The following is a 19,825-nucleotide window of genomic DNA, read 5'->3' as shown; positions in this document are numbered from 1 at the left end:
TTTTCCCTCACTAGAAGGTTTTTTTTCTTCGTGCATTGTATATATGCCCATCATTCTAGGGCTAACTTATCTTTCCATTGTGCCCTAAGCAATATGCTCTTTGTTGTGTGCCTTGAACTTCTTCATCTTCTCCAAGCTGTGTGTGTTTCCCTGTAACCCTATTTCCAACATAACTAAGCCAGGTGCTACCAACATGATGTACCCACCCAAAGAAATGGTCGTTATCTTTCCAACTCACTCATTAGTGGTTTCACATTAACCATTGTACATAGTCACTTTAGTATGTTATATTTTCCACTCATTGCAAGAGCTCGATCTTTCTTCTTCTCTATCATTTTGTAGCACATACACATATGCATGCACATGTATATCAAACCGATTCATGCACACTTGACCTCACCTCCTACTAGGTTGCATCTAGCAGAGTAGATTTGATGGTGATTGAACCATCAACCTAAAGGGAAATATTTTGAAACCTTACCAAGTGAGCTATCCAATGATAAATTATTCTGAAACTTGCATCAAGGTATGCATCTACTATATTCAAACGCCTTACCAAACTGAGATTTTTAATGAAAACTCATTCAAGAGCTTGCCTCGTGGTATCCATGCAACAATAAGCAATTTCGATATCTTGTCTCTGTTTTGAGAACTTAAGGGGGGTTTCAAGGCTGTATATTTGTGTACTACCAAAATGATGAGCAATTTATCTTTAATCAATATATATCCTTTCCTTAGGGAATCTTTGACAATGAAAAAATTTAGTCCCCCTTTTAATAAATTGAAACTATGAATTTGTAGCAAAACTGTGGGCAGTATATCCTCCATCAATTGTAATAACAGTCCCTGTTGTGAAGGTGGACCCTTGCATGCATAAGAATGCCACCGTTGCTGCAATCTCGTGTGTGTCACCAAAGCGTCCCAAGGGTGTTCGTGCTTGTACTTTTGCTGAATAGTCTGGTGCCAAACCCATTCTCTACATCATCAACAAATGGTTACATAGTCAATAATCACATGCAGACAAAAATCACAAGCTCATTTTTACTCAAATTAGTTTTTTTGAAACTCCTCCACAAACGATCTCTCTTCTTGTGCATGGCAATATCCCATCTTCGTTTACAATTGCTTCTCTCTTTTTCTTGGCTACAATTAATGTTTCACGGGTATAAGATATATTGCAACATGTATACAATCCAGAACTTAGGACAAACATCCCACTTGGTCAAGCCTAGCCCAAGACTTCCCACAAAAGTAAAATCACTAGAAGTTATTACAAACTCTTGGGAGGCGAGGGATCCACCCCCCTCCTTCCAAAAATCACCTTTTAGCACCGGTGTTCAAGAGGTATTTTTAAGGTCCCTCTACACACACACAATTCATCATAAATTAAATCACCCCTTTTCCTTCATAAACTTGTAAAAATTTTTTGGTATTTATTTCTTGAACCCCTCTTGTAAATGTAGATCTATAACCCTTTGAAATTTTAAAAATACCTCCTGCTAAACACGTGCTACACGTTCATGGTGAAATTGAATGGATGGGTGTGGGTTCTATATAAACAAGAAAAAAAAGGAATCTCTCTTGACAATTTTTTTTTTAAATAAATGCAAGAATATATCTATTGAAAGTCTAGTTTTGGTCAAAACTAGATTTTTTTGAAAAATATTGATACATCATGAAAGAAGCTACTTTAGGATTTGAAACGGCCCGACGTTTACAATTAAGAAAAGAGATAATTAAAATAGAAACTATAAAAAAAAAACATGTTTATACTAAAAAATATTTCTTCTCTTTCAACTCCCAAAATGCACAACACCCACTCACATAAATACCAAAGAGGGAATAAAATTTGATGAAAGGTTTTTTTTTATAAAAAAACTAAAATATAAGATTTTAAAGGATATATACTTGACGAGCACTTTTCTTTCGCTGTTTTGCATTTAGGAAAATAAACATCAAATCTAAAAGGAATCCCACCATGTTGTTTTTGAGAAAAACCAGAGAAAGTAACTCATCTAGCTTTTGATTTTGGGATCTCATCTCATCCTAGATAGAGGTAGAAAAAATGAATTTGCTTATTGATGATAGTAGATACAATGGGTCCAGGACATGAGTGCAAAATATGAAATTTTATATATTAAATTAAACAAAAGAAGTAATTGTTTAAAGTGTATGGGTGTTTTAAAAATGGTAGGTAATTTTGCTATGTTATAAATCTTCCACAAATTACTTCTTAAGTTTTAGAAATTCATCAACGCATTAGGATTTTCATTCTTATTTATATTCAATTTGGTTATTTTATAACCTAAACTTCCACAAATTTGGTTATTTTATAGCCAGAACTTCCACAAATTACTTCTAAATTTTCATAAAAACTTCAACGCATTAGGATTTTCATTCTTATTTATTAAATTTGGTTATTTCATATTATGGACTCATCAAGCATGAGAATATTCACCAAGCTAAAAAATAAGGGTATGAGATTCTTTACTTTGTCTAAAAAATCTGAATGAATGTACCCTGGAGCAACCGCATTAACACGAATGCCATCTTTTGCCCACTCACAAGCTAATGCCTTTGTAAGTTGATTTATAGCAGCTGCACTTGAAACAAAAATGGTTTGTTGTTATGCTTCAAAACTAAATGTACAAAGAAAATTTGAGCTTTGTCAATGTGAGTATGAAATAGGTTAGCCAAAGCATTTTGTGTGCAAATATGAAGCACTAAGTGTGGAATTCAATCCTTGTGGCACTTAGATAAAATTATCAATAACAAGAAATAAATTAATAAAAAGGTCATTTTTGCCACCCAAAACCCCTTCTATGAATCGTCATGATCCTGTAGAATTCCTAAAATTATGAAGTTTACTAAACTTAATTTCATTTCTCTTATTTTTAGCTAGGTATGAAGAAACTTTGTTCAGCTTTGGTTTGCATCATTTATGCGCTTTTTTTTGTTTCGAATAAGACCAACAAGAGGTATCAACCCTTTTATGCAACCATGAGGCACTTGCAAGTTACCATATTATGGTAGTGATGTGATTGAATACACCTAGAACTATTATGATACTTTTTTCCTTGCTAGGATACTTTTCTTTCGGATTGTATATACGCCCATCACTTTAGGGCAAGTCTTATCTTTGTATTGGCACACTCACTAATACTACTACTTGTGAGTGTGCTCTTGAGCTTCTCCTTCATATTCTCCATATTTGTGTACATTTATGAAGTCATATTTTCCAAAAAATGATATCAAAGCAAAATTTGACATCTCGAACAATGTCATCATAACCCTTCCCGATTCACTTTCTCATAGTTGACGTGCTTTATGGTAAGAGTTTGTAGGCAACATAGCATTTGGGTAAGCTCATAGTAGCTTGGTATTGTAGAAGTTCTCATTTTGGTTCATTTTTGTCTCCTTTTTCACTATTGGAAAAAAGGCACATGGAAGTTCATCCTTTTGTGCACTTTTTTTATGGTGCAATTTTTTGCAAAATAAACAATTTTTAGTCTTCAATGGGTTGTGTTTTATGGTGCAAGATCTTTTTTGAAATTTTTCCTCTATGCAGGCAACTTTTATATCAAGTACAATCACCAATTATGGCTAACAACAAGATGTTTGTTGTATGTGACTCCTAAGGATAATGTTCCTTGGTTTTTGACAACTATCCACTTTCAAGATACATGATGCAATTTCTCCTTATTGGAAAGGGCATTCAGAACATTGTGAGAGGTGATGATGTATGACTTCTTTGGATGCAGTTTTTTGTATAAGTTCTAGCATTCTATTGCTCGAGTTGTTTTGCATACTATTGAGTAAGCACATTTTGATGCTAAGGATACATACTCATGCATTGATTGCATTTTTTGTTAAGCATTCCATTACTTCAAACATTCACTCAATAAGAATGGTAAAACATACGATAGACTAACTTCTTTGTACTTGCATAAGGACTTAGTTCAAGCTTATGCACAAGGAGGATAATATCGATGTATTTCTTGTGGAGATAATTCGTGATGTTATTCCTAGCAGTCCTATTGTGCAACTAGCTCTTAATGAGTTGCCAAATTCTTATTAAACTTTTGTCTCCATCAAAGGTTGATAGAGAATAAAATTGATTATATGACCTTTAGTGGTATTGTCTCTACATTGCTACAAGACGCCCACTCTAGAAAAAATGGGGCTAAATGTTGTGCTATTGATGTGACTACACAACAAAAGAAGAATACAATTATTGCCACCCTCAATGATTTTGTATTATCTCTGCATTGCTACAAGAGGCCCAATTGAGAAAATATAGGCCAAATTATGATGTGCTGTTGAACAGGCATTTTTGACTACACAACAAAAGAAGAATACCATTATTGCCACCCTCAATTCTTTTCTAAGTAGCAAGCCTACCCCTATAGTTGTTGTTCCTTTAAACAGCAATAGGTCTGAGAAGTCTAGCAATAAAGGCACTCTAAAGAAGAAATGTCATTAATCTAAGGAAAATAATCATCTCATCAAGCAATGGCATAAGCTTAATTGAAGAGGAGGCTTGTAAGAAAGAGACAAATGCAACCATATTAGATGTCTCTTTGAAGGATATTTCAGTGAATGGTGTTCACGATGCATAAAGGGCTTTTAGTACATTGTTTCAATATGATCCGTTTGTTTATTATGCATGTATTGCAACTTCTATGAATTACGTGGTATTTTGATAGTGGTACAATCAAGCATATTACTTCTCATTATAATTTTCTCACTTCTCTTGAGAGTGTCCCTAATAGAAATATTGTCACATGTGCCAACAATGCCCCTTATCCAGTTAAGGGACTTGGAAAGATTGTGCTTACTGCTACTAATGGCAATTATTTTACATTTACAGATGGTTTGTACATACCTTGGATCAAGAAGAATCTTTTGTCTATATCTACACTTACAAAACTCGGTCTTGTTGTCAAGTTTGTGGCTCACATATGCTTTATGCATCATCTACGTTTTGATAATACTATTGTGGCATCTTGCACTTTGTTTTGTTGATTTAAAGGCTCCATAATTATAGAAAATGTGTGGAAGATTCAACATGAGCATATTCTGACGTGATGGCTCTTTCAAATGCAAGCTTGAGCACATGTATGTTCTAATGACCTAATTTTTTTCATTTTGCTGCATATGTTTTGGTTATGTCCAATATGTAAGATTTAGAAAGCTCGTTGGTTGCAATGCAATCATGATGCTATTGTGAATAATGGCACATGGTCTTTGTGGAACTTGAAAAAGAAGGGCACATGGTCTTTGTGGTACTCTCTTTGCTATCAAAAATCCCATTCGTAATAAGTTGGTTTTCAAGTTAAAATGTAAGCTTGATGGTAGTGTTTATCACTATAAAGCTAGACTTATGGCAAAATGGTGTGTATGTGTATGATGAGTTCATGTAGCCTCAACCCTAATTGCACAGATTCATGGAAGCTTAAGCACCTCCATGGACAAGCACACGCCCCTTTTTTATGAGAGGAAACCCTAATTGGAACCCTCACACACTCGAATACAAGGTAGGAACAACACAAGACTACACTAGCACACTATACGAGAACCCTCTGTATCCGCCTCCAAAGAGGTACAAAGTGCTAATATTTAGCTCCAAACAACCAAGCACCATGAGTGATGTGGCATTTTGAGCAATTTTTGGTAGGGGTTAGGGTGGATTAGTGAGTGTTGCATTCATAGTAATAACATGCTAATCACAAGCTTAATCACTTAATGAAAACTAGAGCAAAGTTTAGACATGAAATGATAACTCAATTGGTTGAAATTAGTGAGTACAAAGAGGCTCATTATACAGAGCTAGAATAGGCATCTCATCTATTATCATACATGACATCAAAGAGGTTCAAAATTGACTCAAATCCACTAGACAACTTGTGGGTACCCTTTTAGGCTCTTTTATGCACCCTTTTACTAAGATTAGGTGAGCTCACACCCTCTAGAAATGTCCCTCATGGGTACCTATACACTTAAGGTCCCTTTTCCACTTGCTAGCACATGATTCCTATCACCTAGGCATCTAGTAGATCGGGCATGTTACATATCCAGACATAAATTAAAGCCCCAAAACCCAACATTTTTACTCAAATTAGGTTATTTTTTACTCCATTAAGGGTTGTTTTGGCTATTTTTAGCCCAAACATGAACCGCTTTGGTCATAAAAGTCCCAAACAAGCCAGGAGAATTTCCCTAAAATTATTTTAAAAATCCCTTGAACTCAATTTTCATGTCAAACCTCATTTTTCCACTTGTGATCTATAATCACATCATTGATGGTTACACATGTCGGTTACTATTTTTTGTCAGTGTTCAACAGCATTGAACTTTCTAGGCAAACACTTGTGCCACCATGATGCACTTCCCGTATGTACATTTGTAAGCCATGATGCACTTCACATATGTACACTTATAAACCAAATTAGTCATATTCTAATGTGATAAAGCATACAGTAATGCTACGTCTAGGGCCTGAACTCCTTTGATAAGATATGTACACACAACTACAACCATGGCAATCGCTTTCATGCATATGACACATTGTAGCATTTTCTCTTTGCCACCACATATCTAAAAGCATAAAAAGTGAGGCAAAATTTTACTCTCACATTATGTATGTTCCATGGCACAACATCCATCCTCTGTAAACCTACACATCCTCTGAACGATGCCACGATAGGCTTGGTTAATCATCAAAACTCATGGTCAAACACAATATCTTCAATTTCATAAACTTAGATCCAGCTTGTTCTTGACTTGCTTACGCATCAAATAGATTTGCATCTCATATTCTTTTGAAAAATTCAATCATTTTTCTTGCAATGGGAACATTCATTTATATCCCATCTAACTCACGCAGAGTATAAGTTGCATTCCCGTGCACATGCTCAACAACATAAGGACTGAACTATCTCTTTGCAAGATTCCGTATTCTAGAGTGATGGTTATCAAGTCTAATATCATACAGAAACATCCAATCACCTTCCTCGAGATCTTTTGTTTTGCGTCTATGACTCTTAGCAAACATGTCTTTATTCTTCAACCTTGCTTCTTTTAGTTGTGATACTGCAAGCTCGATATCTTTGGGCCTTCTTTCTAACTATTGTAAACACAAAGAAAGGTGGTGTTTTTTTCTCATTCCATCCTCCCAAGGCAATACATTCCATGTTTGAATCACATCCTCAATTGGCATTACAAGTTTTTTACCTTACATCAAATCAACATCTCACTAGATTCCTTAGCATCCAACTCATCCCTGCCTACTGTTCCAACACAACCATAATGGCATATTACAGCTTTAAGGAGAAATTTTCATATTGTTTTCATAGCCTTTTGTCCTTAATGCATTTCACTTGGTTGACAAATCTTCTCTTGCAAGTACTATGTATCTCATCTTCTATAACCTCAAAGGCATAGTTACCAAATCTAACACGCATTTATATAGCTAATGGGTAATTAGGGTGAAACTCATGCCTTATATTTGAATACATTTTAGAGGTTACACAAGACTCCACAAATTGAAATACATCTTTGTACATTCCTTTCCACCAATACCTTTCCTTCAACTTGGTAAAGGTTATACATTCACCTTGGTGACTAGCCCGTATGCTGTCATGAAACTCTTTGACAACGTATACTGTCATGAAACTCTTTGACAAGCTTCATTTGAGTGTCGTTACCACATACTACCCTCTATGGCAATCCACTTCCTTTTTTTGGTTGCTTCTATGGAAATCCATTCCTCAAAAGGTGCCCATATGCCTTCCTTCTTTTCCTCTTGAATTCTTGTTCGAACCATTCTTCTTGTCTCTCTAAAGTACTCAAGTAGCACCTAATAAGCAATAATTCACTTTTATGTATCTCCTCTTGAAATGGCTCAGGTGAGACTACCAAACATATTTAATCACCCTCATCATGAGCAATAGTGAAACCCATTCTTCAATAGGTACCCATATACGTTCCTTCTCTTCCTCTTGAATTCCTGTTCAAACCGTTCTTCTTGTCTTTCTAAAGTACTCAAGTAGCACCTAATAAGCAATAGTTCACCTTTATATATCTCCTCTTGAAATGGCTCAATTAAGACTACTATAGACATTTGATCACCCTTAGCATGAGCAATGGAGTAAAATTTTGTACCTACATCATCTCCCTCAAAAACCATGTTCTCTTCATCTGTATACCTTGCTCTAAATAGCATATCTTCCATTGAATTATCCGTTCCTACAATATGCTTAAACTATGGATTCAATGACTTGATGTAGGCAATCCATCATAACATAGCTGTCAAACGTTGAACAATTTGTAATCATGCGAGGGGGTGGTGGGGGTGGGGGGGGGGGGACAATTAATTTCCATGACCAATGATGCTCCTATCAAGTACTCCTTGCAACGCTTTAATGTTATAATAGATCCCCATAATTCCCTCTTTACACATGCATGATCTTCATGGCTTGAACTCAAGACATTAGCCCCAAATCATAGCACATACCTCTTTTCTTCTTGATCGACTTGCCCTATGGCCAATCCAATCACTTGTAGGACTTGTATTTATTATAATAATCATATGTATAGTCTATCTTTCTCAGGTCAGTGATAAAAAAATTAGCTTCTTTAACTTTCTCGTGGCTTTTGTATGCTCTTTTCTTCATAGAAACTTTTGATTCTTTCACAACAAGTGAGAAAGAGGATTTACTACATGTGCATAATGTGGTACCCAAATAAGATAGAGCAGGCATGCACCCAATTATTTATGAACTTCAAGTATTGTTGTACATGTTTTTGATTGCACTCACCTTTGTTGGACAAAGCCTTCTACCATAAGGTCTACACATATGCCCCACAATCAACACTCCATTGCCTCCAAATACAAACTTTTGCCTTGCCTTGATAGGGTAAGATTGACTTCTTCCAACCTTGACAAAATCTTCTCACAATCTTCAATATGGTCTACAATAAATTTATTATGGACCCCTGAAATCTATAGCTTGGTCTTTGTCTTTTCCTTTACTCCTTTGATAGGCACACCATCAAAAGAAATGGCATTGTGATGTGAGGTATGAAGTCACGTAGAGCCTTATTCATCCCATTCATCGTATGTGCAACTGAATTCGTTGCTCCAAGAGGTAAGGTATACATCCTTACCAATCCCAAAGGTGTTTTCATGGTTGTTGAATCTCTGCCTTTCCAATGGCTAGCTATAATTGATCTCATACACAAAGCCAAGATCAATTCAAAACTCATGTGTTTGTGATGATTTCATGTAGCTTCAACCAATTGCACAGGTACAGTGCTTGACTGGCAACTGCCCTGTAGAAAGCCCTAGCTTCTTCTCTCAACTCTTTGTCGAGGTGATTTCATGGAAGTTTAAGCTCTTCCATGGACAAGCACACAAACCTTAATTGAGAGAAAACCCTAATTGGATCCCTCACACAATCGAATATCAGGTAGGAGCATCACGGGACTACACTAGCACACGCCAAAGGAGAACCCTATATATCCCCCTTCAAAGAAGTTCAAAGTGTTGATATTCATCTCCAAACAAACAAGCCCCTCGCATAGAGTCATGGAAGTGTGAGTGACATGGGATTTTGGGCCATATTTTACTTTGCTTGGATTATTTTTTACCGGTTGTGATGGCCATTTTTAGCCTAAAAATGGCTGTAAAAAGCCCAAATGACATGGGATCAAAAGCATCTAAAGTGGGGTGAAAATTTCAATTTCACATTATGTAAAATCCATGACAGGATAGTGTGTGCGCACTTGCAATATATAGCCATGTGTTAGTGTATCCACACACATAAAAAGTCACACAAATACACACACACACACACACACACACACACGTGTGTGTGTGTGTGTGTGCGCGCGCGTGTGTGTGTGTGTGTGTATTTGTACTTCATGAGAGGGTGTGCATGTGCGTTCTAATAGGCACCTATAGGATGTATGAATCATTTTTTGGCAACAAACATTGTTTAACTTGCTCAAGGGATAGATTGCCGATGAAAGTGCATGCAACAAAATGCATCCTTGCTTTGCTTATACACTATATTTTTAAAATATGTCAAAACATATCTTTACTTGTGGTACTGTTTTCTCTATTAAAGTACTTAGGCATTATGTCTTTGACATGTATTCTTTAAGAAAATAAAGGCAAGTTTTACCTTTAGATGCGGAGTATAAAGCACAGCTTGGATGAACTGAAGTAAAAGAGGCAATGGAGGAGATGAAGACAAGTGAGGCATTGGTCGAAGGCTTGAGAAGTGGATAAGCTAGCCTGCTCATGTTGAAACCTGACTCAAAATTGGTTTGTATAACGGGGGAGAGAATTTTTGTTACAGCTTCATCAGCAGTAGGGTGGGCCATAGCAGTTCCAGCATTGTTCACCTATAATAGGTACCATTTTACAACCTCTATTAAATCAATAATGGTAAGATGCACACAAAGCAATCCAAATAGGGTGATAGAACAAAAAACTCACAAACCTGACATAGCATATCCATCCTAATCACTCTATATGTTTAAAAGCCCACCTTGCTAGAATGACGATGCCGACCAATTCACAACAAAGGCACATGTTCACACTTCTCTTCATCCATGCCCATGGCCATGTGTGACATGGGCCCCAATGGGTGAATAATCTTTTTGCACTTCCACCCAAGAAGGTGATAAGATTGGGTAGAGTTTCCTCTCTTTCTCTCAAACCAAAAGTGAAACATTGGTGGCTAACCAGTCTCCCACCGCCAACCATTGTGTCCATGGGTACACCTTGCTTGGCTTGGGGTGTCGTCGCATTTGTGAGATAAAGGGGCCATGCCTTGGTATCCAAGTAAGCTTTTGATGGTGTGGTTAATTGGTACATGTGGTTACCAATGCATGTCAATGCATGATGTTTCCCTTTGCCCTCATTTTACAATGGTACAAATTTAACGCAATGAGCAATGCAGAAAAACACTTCTCTTTCTATCTTTCTAAGATGATGAAAGGTGTACATGAGAAAGGGAATTTTTGGAGTGTTGCATGCTGTTCATCATTATTGTAGCCATACACATCAATATCTATGAACTAGAAGGTTGTTCTACATGACTCAAATCTCAATTATAGAATTTGATGTTCTACTCTTTTCTAATGTTGCGATAAGTCACAACCTATGACCCTTCATACCATCCAACATTGCTCATATGCCACCAGGTTATCATGCATGTCCTTGTAGTGTCAAGAGTACTTGCTAAACTTCCTCACTCTCTATACATGTGTCATGGTCTCTACAATAATATCTTAATCTGATCACTGTGATCAACAAGAAACACAAGCCTAAACATACCAATAGAAGTCTGATATCTAACATTAGGCCTTTGTGCTCTACGTCAACTGCACCACATCTTCAGCACAATAAATGATGTAAGTGTAATGTTCTCTCTCTCTCTCTCTCTCTCTCTCTCTCTCTCTCTCTCTCTCTCTCTCTCTCTCTCTCTCTCTCTCTCTCTCTCTCTCTCTCTCTCTCTCTCTCTGTGGAAAGACTACCTTCTACAGAGATGGTCGAGTGGTGATTGTAGAGCGACGCTCTACATGACTGTGTGAGACCTACGGGACCATACTAAAGATGGCAGCCTGGAATTGTAATGGACCTTATAGGTTGGATGTGGGCGCCTTTGAGGATAGCTTTCGAAACAGGGACATTATATTCTTCTCAGAGACTCATCAAACCCTGGACAGATGATGCCACATGTGACAGGATATAGATGGGAGATAGCTTGCCAGACTGACACACAATTTGAGCATGGGAGCAGACGATCGGGGGGTGTAGCAGTATTATTCAGAGAGGAGCTACAACCACTTCTACACATTGTACGAAGAGACGATCATGCTAGATACATGTGGGTGAGGCTGAGGGCTGACACAGGCTATTTTCACGATTCATCACAGAAGCCTCGAGGATATGATTGATCAGTACACCATGGATACTGCCTTTGTTGATATTTTTACTAGGATACATGATGGGGAGACAGTTTCAAGCTATTCCATACGGGATGGCTATCTGATGCGAAAAATGATGTTGTGTGTTAGACAGCCCTTGAGGGAAAAGGTTTTGACAGAGTGTCATTGTCCACCTTTTATAGGCCAATGCTGCATAGATACCACCTTGAAGGGTGTGGAGCGTTACTTCTATTGGCCGACGCTTAAAAAGGATGTGGATGACTTTGTTCGTAGTTGTTTAAAAGGTCAAGTCTTGACATGCGCAAGGGACACGGACTCTTACAGCCTTTACCCATTCCCACCCGCCCTTAGGAAAGCATTGCTATGGATTTCATCTTTGATCTCCCCTAGACTCAAAGTGCGAATGATGGCATTTGGACAGTCATCAATACATTAAGTAAACAGGCCCACTTCATTCTAGTAAAGAAGATAGTTAAACCCGATCATTTGGCGAAATCATAGATTTTTCAAATATATGGCATGCCCAAAGTTCCCCGGTTTACTAGGTTGTTTTGAAGGGAGAACATTGGCATGCAGTTGCAGTTCTCATCCTCGTTCCACCTGCAGACGTATGGGCAATTTGAGATAGCCAATTCAATGGAATTAAATTTGTTGAAGTCTTATATTTTGAATCAGAAGGCTTAATGGGAAATTTATTTGCCCTTGGTGGAGTTTTCCTACAACAACACACTGGCAACACACTGGGAAGGCACCATTTGAAGTATTCGAGGGGGCTAAGAAGGTTTCTCAATTTCTAAACACCAAAGACAAGATTCGTTTGAAGTAAATTTTTGAAAAAAAAAAAGTCTAGAAGGCATGGAAGGCCATCTAGCCGTTTAGAGGAGCAAAGTTCGTCCTCTTTTGACAGCGACCAAATCAACAAGAAAACCAAGGAGTTCAAGGAAGGGAGTAAGGCTATCAGATTGAGACGTTTTTAGACTACTAGGACACCCATCGAGCCCTCGAGTTTGTACAACAGTTTGACGTCGCCTTTTGTGGAGAACGATTCTCAAAACATTCCAGGGTGCGAAAGGCGACATCTTACTTGAAAGGAACTCTACAGACATGGTGGTCTACTCTATTGTTACGCAGAGAAGCACCTGAAACGTCATTAAAATTCAAGATAAATTTCACGTCAACTTGGATATCATATGAATATGCAACAGATGTCATCACGGCTTGGCATCACTTGAAAATGACTGAGAACGATACATTGGATGACTACTACCAGAGGTTTAGGGATACTTATTTTCCAATGTCTTCGTTTCGAAAGATTACCTTGAAAGACCAAATTGAGCAGTTTGTTGTAGTTTGCCAAAAGAGATTCTAGACTATTGTCTAAACCAGAAGTCCAACTCTATTCAGTGACTTATGCAACATGCCAAGGAACGATTTGGAATGCACGCCAGCTCATTGACTTATCTTATGAACAGGATAGTATCCACCTCAACGAGGCAAGAGTCCACCAGATTGAAAAGAATGAATCAAGGAACTGGATGACCACTCATCACAGGATTCTAGGGAATCAGAGGGTTTCGATGAACTAAGTGAACCAGATGCAAGTTCATCAAAAGATTCTAGAGAAAGGGGATCAGATGATAATGCATCTTAGGGTTCCGATAATTGAGACTGACCTGCCAATGGACAAGGGAAGCAAAAGACGCTACCCACAAGTCCCAAGGCACAAGGAAAGAAAGGAAAAAGGGAATCAGCTCGTAGATCAGAGAATTCCCTAGACCCAAGATAAGATTTTTGAAGCAAATCAGTATGATCTAGATTTGGATACTGCTTTTGCCAAGGTGCACAAGGCTCTTGAGAAGTTTCAAGCAAGGCATAAGAGGGCGGCCGACAAGATTCGATGCGACTTGCAGCTGAAGGAAGATGATTGGGTACTCTTATGGTGCCAAGGCACGCCTAAGGAAACAAAAAGGAAAGGAGCGGATTTTTCCAAAGCTAAGAATGACTATGTCCCTTTCCAGATTCAAGAGAAGATAAATAATGTATCCTTCAGACTAAAGCTGCCAAAAACTTAGAAGATTCACAATGCTTTTCATGTGAGTCTGTTGAAAAATTTCAAGGGTGAGGTGACAGTCGACAAGGAGCCTGAGGAGCAACCTGAAGGGGAAGAGAGCGAGGAGATACTCATTCTGGAACAGATACTGGCTCACCAGGAAAGGAAAGAGAAAGGTAAAGTGAACCGCATTTCTTAGTCAAGAACTATTCGGCATTGAATGCGAAGTGGATGGAGGAGGAGGACCTAGCAGATACCCCCTCAGATTTGGAACTTTACCTTGATGCTTTTGAGTTGCTTTAGCTATTCCAAAAGTTCCCGGAGATCAGCAGGTTGAATCTAGTGCAGGCAAGACTACAGAAGAGAGGAGTTACTCCGCTCCTTTGTCACAAATTACCTAGAAAGAATAAAGTCACTGATTTTTCTTTGGATTTCAGGGATACTGATGGGATGATAGTATTCTATTGGATGACTTTATGAAGTACTTCGACATGGGAATTCCCGAAATTGATTCTGATTGATGAACACTCTAACATGTGACTGTGTTTGAGTGCGGGACAGAAAGACCAAATGACTGCAGCATTTTGGTCTTGAGAATCTCTATAGACATGATCACAATAAGAATTAGTTAATCCGACATCGGTGAGGTCCGGGATAGATCTAGAAGCGATTACTTAATACGTTGCTAACAGTCATGGTCTGAGATTCGAAATGAAATTTTCTATGATTGATTTGATTTGTCATGTGAAGTAATGCGATTGTCGTCTTTGTACAAGTGCTAGATGTGTCGTGTCTAGTGCGTCGGTACTTAAAGTCGGTATCTACTAAATTGATTTATGGCCTCTGTCTATTTTGCAGGCATAATCAAGGGCGACTACAATTCTTTCAAGAGGGGGGTATGTCACAAATTGATGACGTGCATGACTACCCGCAGGCATACTGATGATGCTGACAGTCATGGTCTGAGATTTGAAATGAAATTTTCTATGATTGATTTGATTTGTCATGTGATCTCATGTGAAGTGACGTGATTGTCGTCTTTGTACAAGTGCTAGATGTGTCGTGTCTAGTGCGTCGGTACTTAAAGTCAATATCTACTAAATTGATTTATGGCCTCTGTCTATTTTGCAGGCATAATCAAGGGCGACTACAATTCTTTTAAGAGGGGGTATGTCACAAATTGATGACGTGCATGACCACCCGCATGCATACTGATGATGTGGCAGTCTGTATGGATAGCAGGCCACGTGGAAACTGTACGAAATTCTACAAAATGCGTTGGCAAGCTGCCATGGTAGATTGTACCGGTTTCCGCGTTTCACGTTAGTTGATGATGTGGCAGGGCTGTATGGAATTTTGTATTTTGTGCTGGCTTCTTTTTTGCAGTTTTTGGAGCCAGAGTTGCTTTTGGGATCCCTTGCTTTTGAGTTTAATTGCTTTTGGGGCTCTGCTTTTGGCATCCCTTTGTAAGAATAAAAGGAACCCAAGGGCCTCGCTCTTTAGGGCATTTGGACATAGAACCTAAGACCTGAGGACCCGCGGGAGTTATACTTTGCTCAAAGATTAATACAAAAAAAAATACCGAAAGAGGCGCCAGGGGGCCAATCTCTCTTGGCACGGAACTACGCCTAGTCGTGTCCACTCTCTCTCTCTCTCTCTCTCTCTCTCTCTCTCTCTCTCTCTCTCTCTCTCTCAAGTTCAGTGATTATGAAGTTTCTATTCGTGTGTTGCTATTGATTTCTCGCTTGGAGTCTCCAAGCCTATTACAGATGCCTCTTGGCATCGATTGTTAGCATATCCTGCAATCAATGAAGTCGAAGAGACAACATCCTGGAATAGGTAGCTCCTCAAGCACATTCTGTGCTTTCTGGAGTACACCACATTTGGCGTACATGTCGACCAAGGCATTGCCAAACGGTTTCTTTCCAAATCCCTCGACTAATAATATTGTCGTTAATTCTTTTGCCCATATCAGCATCTTGTGTAGTGCCACATGCCTTGAAAATGCAAGTGTGAGTAATTGCATCAGAAGAGATGCCTTCACTTCGCATCCTCTGAAAAACACCTCAGAGCTTCCTGGCCTATCCGTGTTGGGTATATCCCACAATCAGAATGCTCCAAGAGAGGGCATCTTGGACAGGCGACTCCTCAAGCACTTTTTGCACTTTCAGAAGTAGATGACATTTGGTATACATGTTGGCCAAGGCATTGCACTCCCTCTTTCACTATTTGTCTCTCTTGCTCGTTGTTGCTCTCGCTCCTTTGGTCACTCGCATCGCCACGCCCCCCCCCCCCCCCCTTCTGGGAGGACGGTTGTTTTAAAAAAAAGAATTGCCTTTAGGCAACTTACTAGCATGCCTAGAGTTTGCTCTTGGAACTGAGGTCACATTTGAGACCACTGAGTCTTCCTATTTACCATCGGAAAGTGAGCTCCGTACTTCTAAAAAGAAAAACAGATTTTAAATAGGTAATTTTTAAAATTGCCCTTCCAAAGATAGGCTTCCAAATAAAATGCTCCAAAAATTGTCTTTAGACTCTTCCAAAGACAAAAGTACCCATCCATTGACCCATCCTAGGAAGGATTGATCTCCATAGAAAAGGAAGGTGGGCATCAATCCTATAGTTTAAATAATAATAGACAAAGTGCCCTTGTCCATGCAATAGTTCTAATAATTTTTGAATATTTAGCAAGTCATTCATGATGCATATTCTATACATAGTTTCAAAATGTGTCTCTGTGTGTGTGTGTGTGTGTGAGTGAGAGAGAGAGAAGAAGAAGAAGAAGAGACCAAGTGCTGGAACTCAAGACCTCAAAGATGTATGTATCCCACAAGTGTTGAACTCAAGACGAAGAGAGGGGGGGGAGTACCAAGATGTCGAGCTTTCCGTCAAAATGCTGGGAGACGGCAGCCATGAGGAGGCGACATTGCTCCAGCGACGACACATCGCACGCGCTTCCTGCCACCTGCAGCCCCTGCGCCCTCCATTCCGCCACCCGCTCATCCACCTCCTTCTCTCCTCGCGCGCACACGTACACCCGCGCCCCCACTCCCGCCAGCTCCTCCACGATGCCTCTCCTGCAGGCACGCGCACCACATCTCTCTCTCTCTCTCTCTCTCTCTCTCTCACACACACACACACACACACGAGAATGTGAGAGAGAGAGAGAGAGTACCCAATGCCCCTGGTAGCTCCCGTCACCAACGCTGTTCTGCCCGCTAGATTCCATCTTGTCGCCACCAAAATAGGAGGAGGGCTTTTGTCACTTGCCATTTTTCCAAACACCACCTTCCCTTCCACTTTGTCTCCTATTTATCGACACAATTTTCAAAATGGGCCCTCCCTCGTCACTATTTTACTAAGCCAATAAGAGTTTTTTTTGTTTTAGGAGTCGGGTAGGGCACGCCCCGCTCTCCTCATACACCAGAAAAGTGCACAAGAAGAATGACCAGGACTATGCACCCAAAATCCTAAGGCAGACGCTTTTAGCCACACGAACATGACAAGGCTTTCTTCCTTTGCATAGGCTTAGGGTTGTTTCTTATATGCATTTTTACCTTTTTTTGCCTAATTTAGTGGTTTCTTTTTAAAGGGTAGCTTACTTTTTTACTGGTACAACAAACGGGCAAAATACTCAAAAATCCGTTCAATCCTCATCAAAAATCAACCTTGTTTGGGGTGCATTATGAATGTGGTCCATATACTCTCTTTTTTTTGGGAAAATTACCAAATTACCCCTCTAATTTGTCCAAATTCTTAAAATACCCCTCAAATTTCAAAAATTCCCAAAATACCCTTGTGTCTATTTTGGTTTGATTGTTCAAGATTTTCTAATCTTTATTCCTTTTTGACAATTGAGATCCATTTTTTATGTAATTTGTCACAAATTACCTCGCAAAAAAAGTCAATTATGTCTAAAAATAATGAAGCAATTCATCTCCGGAGCCTACATAACTAAAATCAAATTCTAGATTTAGCGTCATGTATGATAGACAATCAATCTTCTTATGAAAAGCTGCAAAAATATATATATTACTTTCCCAGCCAGGGGTATTTAGGGAATTTTGGAAAATTTGAAGGGCATGTTGGGAATTTATGACAAAATATTGGGGGTATTTTGGGAATTTCTACAAATTAGAGGGGCATTTTGGTAATTTTCCCTTTTTTTAACCATAGAGGCGCGAGATATATTAGAAAAGCAAAGAAACTTACGAGGATACATGATGAACGGGGTACATGGCTGGATGGCTCAAGAAGCTAGGGGGGCAAAATACAATGGGGCAACCTAAACGCTATATACCGGATCATTGCTCAAAGAAACCATTTTCTAAGCAATAATTGTTAAGGACAAACTATTTAGACTTTTTTATTGAAAAATGCAAGCTCTTTACCAGGATTTGTAATTATGATGCTAAATTTTTTGACCTTGAAAATTAATATCCAATTGCTAATTGAATATGTTTGTTGACTCTTGGAGGAGGGTGTGGTTGAGCACCTCTTCACAGCTCACTAAAGGACACATGGACATGGTATTTGGAGTTGGCTCACGTTGATTTGATTACAATACAAGATTCCTTTACACGCCCTACACACTCTCTCTATGAACCTACACAATCTCACTTTGTGTCTCTGAGTTTCTCCATAACAAAACCCTCTTTTAGGCTGGGTTCAGACTGATGAGCCGGCGAAAGAAAGAAGTCCTCGCATATCTGCCGTCGCCTAGTGTGAACAATGTGGAGGCGGAACAGTGAAAAAGCAAAGGGGGCTGAGAGAGGCCATCAACTCTTCAGAGGGGGGGGGGGGGGGGGGGGGGGGGGGGGGGGCGTCGGAAGAAAAATGGAGGGCCCGGCGGAAGAGTGCCTCAACTTCAACCAATCAACTTTCGCCATGGAGCATTGACGCCCCTTTGCAGTTTTCTTTCGCCGCCTAGTCTGAACCCACCCTTAGAGGGGGACAAAAGAGTTGTCTCCTAATCCCAACCATTTCTTTGCTGTGAACCTCTTCGTTGCCTCCAGAGTCCTTCCCATCTTTAGTGGACACAAAATTGTTAATGTCTTCATTTATAGACATGTATGTTTCGCGTATATGAGAGTGGATCCGCACGCGGAGGTTCTACTTCAGCTTTGCGTGCGTCATCAATGTTGCCTCGCTTACTCAACTTGCCGGTTTTGGTAGAGTTGGAGATTACCCCCACCTTTGAGAGGAAGACGACGGGGTGTGTGTGTGTGTGTGTGTGTGTTTGCCTATACATATTGTGTTTATTGTTTCCTTTTTCCCTTGAAAAATGGCTCCTTCTTACGTTCCCTTATTTTAGCATGTGACTACATCGGCATACAATCTCCATGCTCGTTCCCTAGTGTTGCGATAGCCTTTATACATTGTTTCATTGATATCTCTCTCTCTCTCTCTCTCTCTCTCTCTCTCTCTCTCTCCCCCCAACCATTATAATACCTAGTTTATAAAAAAGCACCAATATACGTCAACCAAGTCATAACCTCAGACAAGGGAGCCAAATCCTCTCGAATTGGTTGGCTCACCAAGTCATTGGTGCACATCTAGTCAACTACCATTTTGGCATGACCAAAGGACAAGCCCATAGCATTGCTTACAGTTTTGGCTTAAACAATACTCTAAAATTTTCATGCTATTTCAAGAGATTTTCATATTAGTAGAGAAACTAAGTTAATATTGATATGTCTATACAATCCTTCCAAAAGTTATTTGCCTCCGGTACATATAATGTTTTTGATGATTCCTATTTCTAAGAGAAGATGTATGTAACAAGCATTGTCTTTTGTGTGTGTGTGTGTGTGT

General features: G+C 39.2%; 1 protein-coding gene across 1 annotated transcript; it reads right to left on the bottom strand.

Annotated features, from left to right (window-relative positions):
* Positions 1 to 601: 601 nt before the first annotated feature.
* LOC147463512 (tropinone reductase 1-like) lies at positions 602 to 17,295 on the bottom strand. Its single transcript, XM_086529127.1, has 5 exons — positions 17,187 to 17,295; positions 16,881 to 17,088; positions 10,188 to 10,410; positions 2,492 to 2,598; positions 602 to 976 (listed from the first exon to the last, which is right to left on the bottom strand). The coding sequence occupies exons 1-5, from the start codon at positions 17,282 to 17,284 to the stop codon at positions 788 to 790; spliced, it is 825 nt and encodes a 274-aa protein (XP_086385253.1). The 5' UTR covers positions 17,285 to 17,295; the 3' UTR covers positions 602 to 787.
* Positions 17,296 to 19,825: the final 2,530 nt, after the last annotated feature.

The sequence above is a fragment of the Adiantum capillus-veneris genome, chromosome 2, assembly GCF_014529385.1.
Source record: "Adiantum capillus-veneris isolate H3 chromosome 2, ASM1452938v2, whole genome shotgun sequence".
NCBI lineage: Eukaryota > Viridiplantae > Streptophyta > Polypodiopsida > Polypodiales > Pteridaceae > Adiantum > Adiantum capillus-veneris.
Note: the sequence above shows the minus strand (reverse complement) of the source record. Positions and strands in the feature narration are given on the sequence as shown.